Source organism: Botrytis porri (genome assembly GCF_014898465.1).
Source record: "Botrytis porri strain MUCL 3234 chromosome Unknown BPOR_029, whole genome shotgun sequence".
In the NCBI taxonomy this organism is placed as follows: domain Eukaryota; kingdom Fungi; phylum Ascomycota; class Leotiomycetes; order Helotiales; family Sclerotiniaceae; genus Botrytis; species Botrytis porri.
The window spans coordinates 160,724-169,142 of NW_024066103.1; the positions used below are offsets into that span (position 1 = coordinate 160,724).

The 8,419-nt window shown below is 35.4% G+C and overlaps 1 protein-coding gene across 1 annotated transcript; it reads left to right on the plus strand.

Moving 5' to 3' along the window:
• Positions 1-2,217: 2,217 nt before the first annotated feature.
• On the plus strand, positions 2,218-3,894 carry EAF01_012038 (uncharacterized protein; the record flags this gene model as incomplete). Its single annotated transcript, XM_038920296.1, has 4 exons — positions 2,218-2,237; positions 2,465-2,536; positions 2,565-2,571; positions 2,854-3,894. The coding sequence occupies 4 exons, from the start codon at positions 2,218-2,220 to the stop codon at positions 3,892-3,894; spliced, it is 1,140 nt and encodes a 379-aa protein (XP_038764261.1).
• Positions 3,895-8,419: the final 4,525 nt, after the last annotated feature.

Below are 8,419 nucleotides of genomic sequence, written 5' to 3' on the forward strand. Positions count from 1 at the left end.
GCACGATAATAGGAAGTAGATTTGTACATAAACAAGCCCATAGGTAGAACGGCAATTACTTCTAAGGGATACTGATATGATGTTATGACAACAAGGTGGCACACACAGTTTTTTTTCATGAGATATCATTTACCATCTAGAATTTATTCGCTACAAGTGTGATCCCCCCCATTCTGCTCACATTCTCGGGAAACAGCCTTTCTAATTCCACATACCTCGATCAATTGATAAACTGACAATTTTTGTTATAAAGAGACCCGAAATGTAATTGCATGCTTAATCGGATGTCGTTAGTGAACTGATGACCTCCACTACCCAGAAAATGTGAAAAAGAAAAAAAAAAGACACTTGTCAGCCAAGGCCTTGGTCGACGATCGCCGCTGGTTAACAATTGGTTCGAGTGATTGACAAAAACTAGACCCAATTGTCTTCGACTACATCACTCTTACTATCAAAATTTCCCAAAGTAATCAGATTAACTAAAAAGCCGTTGAAGCTACTTTATCATACCTCACCCACCAAGTGGACAGACAATCCTTTAGTGTCGCAGAGCAAATGTAGTTAATCAAGCACACCATTTAACTATAAATTAAAACTGATTTCCACAACTTCTTCTTCATCTTTTCTCTGTTCATGACGAACATGAATTACTGGCATGTCTTCTCTCACTTATTAACCAAGTATCGTAAATTCGTCTACTTTTATATCAAATTCGTCGTTTACAGAACTTCTCAGCTGAAACCACTTTCACACAGTTCAGAAGCAGTCAATCAGTTCATTGGACTTCTGTAGCTATTATCGATTGACTCGAAATCATCCTCATAATTTTATTTGCATTGACGATATGGTGCAATATTCCCATGTCCCCGGTGGCTTGAAGCCAAAAGAAGAGTTGTCGTCTCTAAAGCTCTTGCCAAACTTTCCCCTCGCAGTATCTCTGAACGACGTAAGTATCCGCTTCTAGATCCAGCCCCTTCCCACAACCCTGGAAGCAAATCTTTATTTCAGCATGGTAGATCTGTGCACATGGATAGAATCTGACAGACAACCTAGGTCACTACAAGCCCTTCGTAGCAAAGCCGGTCGATCCGGAGTCCATTTGCTTTACAAACCTTCCTTGCGAGATTCGTTTAATGATTTGGCGCGCTTGCCTCGAATCTCGTGTAGTTACTATATGCGCTCACCCTCGCCGTAACTGGTTGGAAAACTCGGGCGACTACGAACAGGCCATATCATCAATCCACGCGACCTTGCCAATAACTCTTAGCATCAACAAAGAAAGTCGATTCGAAACTCTTCTTCACTACTCCGACTTGATTCAGAACCCTGAATTCTTTCGTGAACCAGTATATTTCAACCCAAAGCTTGATAAGCTCGCCATACACCTAGTCCATAAAGGCAAATCCTCTCCTGGTCTCCCCCAGCTCTACTATCGTGGTAGAAAATGGCGTATAACGGCTGCTCAATGTTTATGCGAAACCTTTCGTACTTTGGCCGCAATTGCGGTACACTCACCAAGTATGTGCAAGTTGGTGCGTTTCCTCATATCTCCCCAAGGAGTTTTCTGCTTCCCATGCAAAGATTGGGACATTCGATACCGTCAGTATTTCAAAGTGATGGAAAAATTTCATGAGTTGAACACCATCGTACACCAGTCGCCTAATGTTAATGGGACAATGGTCCTCGAGAACATTTCGAAACAAGGCAGGCGGAGCTTGAAAAGTCCCGCCTGGGAAGCCATCAAATCAATGGAAAATTTCGAAGATAAAGATTGGCGGATCATGCGAACAGATGACTACAATGTACCCTTGGTATTCTCAAAAACACGCCATGGCAGATCTACAAAACTTATCTAAAAGAGAATTTGTGTGAATTGTCACATGCAGCTCAGCCAAATCGTTTTCGTGTTCCAGTTTTAACTCATGTCTTCATAACTACAATACTTCTACTCTGTTTGTTTAGCCACCCGCTCGCGTCAAATCGCGTGGTTCTCATGGTTGCATTCATGATGGAAAGTTAGCACCAGATATTTGGGAAAACTAAAAATATCTATTCACTATGATGGACTAGTCATATTTTTGAACTCCCAAAGCTTTTTATCGATCAATGTTTTCTTCGACATACTCTCATATATCATGTAAAGATACTCGTCTTCTTACCAATCATCAGATACGGCATACCTGTATAGTACCTGTCAAAAATTATACGGTCTTTCGAATGGCTGAATCACGAATACGGTATTGTTTTACTTACATTCTAGACTCTTTCACAGTCTACCTAGGTATATATGCTCTATCAGCCTATTCATCCGTTGCTATTCCCGCTCTGTTGAGCAGATTTCGACTCTTCTACATCTTAATCTACAACCTCTACTCAACAACACACCAAACTGCATACTCATTTCTCCAGCCGAGACCAACATCTAGTTACCAAATCTTTCATTCAATATAGTCTAACATTCTAGTATTCACGGTGCATATAGTCCCCAGAAAAGAAGTTGTTCTTTAAACATCCTCTTCTTGATGTTAGGCTCGATGTTAGGGTCCCTTTTTCGCATCCTCAAGCATTCTTGTAAGTATAATCTTCAACATTTTTATTCGCTCTGTAATCATATCTAAATCGCTGCAGAAGTTGAAGAATCATTCAAAATAACGGAAGGAAATTCGATGCGCAAAATACAGAGATCGAATGGAAGTGATTGCACCGACTTGATAAGAGCTAGAAGATGCTAGCTCTGTCTTGTTCAAAGCTCACTAAAGCAGTCTCCTTCACCTTTTCAGCTATTCACTCCTCTCTATATAAAGCTAATATAAATTTACAGTCCCACTCACAAGGCCCAAAACAATAACGCAGGTGGCTGTGGCTGTACCTAGGAAAGAGTTGTCGTTCACATGCTTCCCTCGACTCCCCTTAGAGCTCCGCCTCAAAATATGGCAATTAGCATTCGAAGGACGGACCGTGACTCTACACGTTCACACTGCCAATCAATCTTGCCACTATCGTTCTTTCATATCAAGAGGACTAAAACTCACTCTCGATTCAGTACACGCAAACATGGCCAAGACCCTTCGGGTAAATCAAGAAAGCCGGAATGAAACCCTTTCTCAATATACGGATCTAATTCAGAATCCAGCGCTATTCCGCGATCCGCTGTACTTCCATTCGGATCTCGATACCTTGGCTTTGGAAGTATACTATCCAACACGACCCGGGAAAGATAGAAGTTGGGTCCGTCAGAGAGGTTCTCGCAATCACCAAAAGATCTCTCTGGATCTGAGGGGCTTAGCAGAGCGCGCACCGAATATGCTAAAAGTAGTCAAGTCTCTCTATCTTCCTATGATCATGCTCGAGGAGGAGCCTGCCGCACCTGACAGAGGGAAATTGCCGTCATGCTGGAATGGCATGGTACAATTCCATGCATTAGAATTGGTTACGATCACAGGAGAAGAAAGCGACTTCCAGCACGGTATTCCAACGGCTCGCGCAAAGAGCGCTGCCAAATACTTCCAGTCTTGTTTCGAGAAAGAAAAAAGTCAATTCCCTGACTGCCATATACCGAGATTGGATATGTTCCCACTGGACGAGGAAAAGGAGAAAACGACGGGTTCAAATGATTACTTTCAGTTCGCGGGAAACGGTCTCTTCGAAGACGATGTCGTTGGAGGATCGTGGACTTTATGGTTTCGGGAACCAAAAGATTATTCCGTGGTCGATAGTAGTAAGGAGCGATATGATGGTGGATTCGTTGAAGAAAGCATTCAAGATATTGATGCGAGCAACAACGGAGAAAAGAGACGGAATCACACTAGCAGAACATTTGGAGAAGTAAATGATGGAGTCACCGTGGCGAGTGAGTTTAATAATTCGAGATGGTCAACTGAGGATGAGGAATAATCGGGATTCAGTCCAGGGAATGTGGATTTGTAGAATAATCTCGGTGTTCATATGTTCCATGTGTTGAATGGGGTTTCTGAATGAAGCAGATATTTAATGGGAAGGAAGATGTATATTTATGCATAGAGAGATTTATGACCAGCTGGACATAGTAATAGTTTCTAGCAATAATTTTAAGTTAATAACAACCATCACCGAGGTACCTCGATACCTCACACAGTGAAACCATTCGAGACCTCCACAAAGTATCACCATAAGATTCACTTGAGTTAAGATAATTGAAATTCAAGAATCTGATAACAGACTAAGACCATTGAAGGCCGTGTATGAGTACCAGCAATTGATGAAGTATGGATATCATTCTCAGTGAAAACTGGTAGTGTATTAAGAGTGCGTTCGGTTCGTTTTCTTATTTGATTGAAGAAATTTATAATGTTGTTAAAATAGTAAGAGTATTGAGGCTAATATATTTGAGGTAATATTAAATACAATAATAACCCCATATAGCATTATTCTATATATTAATACCTCAAATATCAAAAGTGCTAATTGGGATTTAACACATACTATTTCAGATCATTTTGATTTTCAAAATATTACTATTCTAATCTCAATTTGAAAAATACTAATTTGATCTAAATTCATAGGGATATTAATATTCTAATTTCAATTAAAAATGTTAATCTAATCTAAATTTATAGGGATATTGATATTCTAATTTTAATTTAAAAAGTGTTAGTTTGGTTTAAATTTATAAAAATATTGATATTTTGGTTTTAAATTCAAAAATAATATTAGTTTAAATATAATATAAAATTTAGATTTTCTGCTTAAACTATAATCAATTAGATTAGGAAATCAAATTCTAGTTTTAAATTAAACCTTAAAGTTTCTATTTTTTGAATGAATTTTACTTTACTTTATATTCCTCATTTTTATTAATATATTTTTTAAATATTCTTCTTTCTTTTTGATTTTGATATATAATTAATACTCTTAATAAAATATTTAATTTCAATAAAGATTTATTTTGAAAAAGGAAAAAAGGATTAATTAAAAAGCTTTGAGAAAGACAAATATTTATAGAATTTGATATATAAATATCTAAAAGCTTTTGAGGTATAAGGCTTTGAGGTGGAAAACTTAAGAAACTCGAGGGATAAACAAATTAATTAAAAGATTCAAAAAGTGTAGAAAATATTAGAAATTCTATTATTATTAATAATAATTAATATGTGATTTCTAAATAAATAAAAAAGAAATATTTTAAATTAATTTCAAATCTTTTATAAATATTAATAAAACAAATTGTAAAACTTTAAACTCTACTATTTTAATCTTACTTTTTTTTTCAAGTTTTACAACCTTCTTTATGCTACTCTAAATTCTCTTTTTAAAAATTGAACAATATTGTTTATTTAAATCTAATTTCAAAATAATAATTATTATTCGTATTTCCTCAACTTTATAATCAAATTTAGATAACGTAACGTATGGGGAACTCGGACATATGGGGAACTCGGACACTTTTAGCCCATCACCAACTTGAAACCGCAATAACTTTTATTATGCATACCCAATCACCTTCTACATCTGCTCAAATTGAAGAGAAGCTTCAAAAGGCTATAATTTCACTTCAATTGAAAGAATTTAAATCAATTAGAAAGGCTGCAGAGCATTTTGAAGTCCCTAAGTCTACCCTAGCTGATAGGCTGGCTGGGAAGAAAACACGTTCCCAAACCCACGAAATGGCTCAAATTCTTTCAAACGCAGAAGAAAATACTCTTGTACGATGGATTTCACGACTTACCATCACTGGATTCCCTGCTACACCTATGTTGGTGAAGGAAATGGCCGACGAAATTCGTCTTCGACGCGTTCGGGTCGCGTCATCTCGAAATCCTACCTCGACAGAAATTCCACCTATAGGCCACGAATGGATCTATAGATTCCAAAAACGACATCCAGAACTTAAAACATGCTATTCACGTCAATTAGAGTCTAATCGGGCTAAAGAAGCAACTCCGGAGAATATTCAGGCTTGGTTTGACGCGTTTCGCACGCGTCTCATTGAGCGAAAGTATGAATTAGATGATATGTATAATATGGATGAAACCGGATTTGGAGTTGGAAGTACTCAAAGTACGCGCATTATAGTCGATTCTACTCAGAAATCGAATTGGAAAGTTACAGCTGGCAAGCAAGAATGGATAACTGCATTTGAATGTGTCAATGCAGCTGGAAATGCTCTATCACCTATGGTCATTTTCAAGGCTCAGAATACGAATTCTGCATGGATTCCAAAGGACACACCTCAAAGCTGGCAGTTCTCTACTAGTACAAATGGATGGACCTCAAATAGCCATGGATTAGAATGGTTAAAAAGGGTTTTCGAACCAGAATCCAAGAAAGTGTCAGGTGACCGACCTCGACTTTTGATCATGGATGGCCATTCAAGCCATATTACAGGTAGCTTTATTGCTTTCTGTATAGATAATGATATTGATTTACTTATATTACCTCCTCATTGCTCTCACTTGCTTCAGCCACTTGATATTGCGGTGTATGGGCCAATGAAACGATATCATGCTTTAGAGGTCGATCGATATTCTCGAGCTGGTGTAAAGCGAATCCAAAGAGCTGAATGGGTAGAACTCTTTCAAAATATTAGAAAAAAAGCATTGAATTCTTCTAATATTAAAGCTGGCTGGAGAGGAGCTGGTTTAGTACCTTTTGCCCCACGAAAAGTACTCGATTCATTACCATTTAACTCCTCCCAGCAACCTTCTACTCCACAAATGAGAACCCCCAATCAAGACCTAGACTTGTCTATACTCAGGAGTTCTCCTCCAGATGGAACAGAGCTAAGGCAAGCAAATCAGATCTTTAATACAGCTCTAGCAAGCAGTGGTTCTCCTGCATCGCCAACTCGTCGATATGCCAAGAGAATGACTAGGCTTGTAGAATCTCAAAATGCTGAGATAGCCCTACTTCGGAAACAGCTCTCTGATGCTCAGGAGGTAATTGAGACTCGAAAGAAAGAACTAAAGGCAAAAGAGTCAAATTACAAGGTCAATTTGTCTTTAGTACTAAGGAAGTATTGAAAATGGTACGTGAGGCGGAGGAAAAACCGAAGGAGAAAAAGCCACGAGGACGGCCACGCAAACGCCCAATTGAAGAATCAGAAGAAGAGATTGAAGAAGAAGAGCTAGAGAATAGTTCAAGTGATTCGGAATTGGAATTGGAGGATTGTGTGGCTCGTAGAACAAGATCGCGTGTAGAATAATTGAAAAAGTGTCCGAGTTCCCCATATGTCCGAGTTCCCCATACGTTACGTTATATCTTTTTTTATAATATAATCTAATATAAATTGAAATAATCTAAATAAATTACTTTAGTATTTATATTATAAAGAACTTTATTAATCATTGTGAACTCTAAGCTTTTATTGTTTAATATTAATTTAACCTAAAAATGAAAGTTTTTTTAATCAAATAATATTGCCTTTTTTGTTACATAAAAACCAGACAAATAATATTAATTATTGTAAAATTACCTTTTAACATTATTCTTTTTATTCAGTAAATATATTATCCAAAGTTTATTCTACTTTCTTTTTACAATTTCTTCATATTTATATTCTTAGACTTTTATTCTCTTAATAATCTTTCTCTTTTTTTTTTTTTTTTTTTTAAAGCTATTGGAATTAATTCTACTTTAATTATTTATCTCACTGTTCTACCATTTCCTATATCTATATTTTCCATATTCTCGCCTCCCTATAACATCTATATCTAATAATATCTATATCTACACATCTATATCTACATCATTTATATCTATATCTCCTTCCTCTTTATAATTATTGTTTTAACATATTCTAATATATTTATTACTTTTATTATCAATTTCATTTGTATTTATTTATAATACATTTCCAATTCTTCTCTTTCTTATTAGCTTTAAAAAAGTTATTTAATCCTTCCTATACTCATTAATATCGTTTACAAATAATAATGTATCGGCTATAAGTATTCAAATCAACAAAAATTGATTTATTAAGATTTTTAGTTTAATCAAATAAAATTCAATTATTATTATTATTATTATCCCGATTTTTTTATTAGAATTATAATTAAAGCCAAATTCAGTTTCACTATTATCAATATTATTTGGATTTAATTGAAAATCAATCAAATCTAATTAAAAATTAATCAAATCTAATTAAAATCTGGTTGAGAATTTAATTTAGAATTTGATTAAGGATTTAATAAAATATTATCTTCATTTTGATAATTTCAATTTAACAATCTTTAATATATTAAGCTTTACTATTAATAATAAACTCAAAAGAACAAATTCGATTGTTATAATCTAATTTAATATTATAAAAATTATATATGTTGTTTATATAAGCAGAATCTCTTCTTTTGTTTCTTTAAATTTGCTTCTTTTTTAAACAATCTATTATATAGAATTATAAAGGAGAAAGAATTATAGGATCTTTAGCTAATTCATTATATTA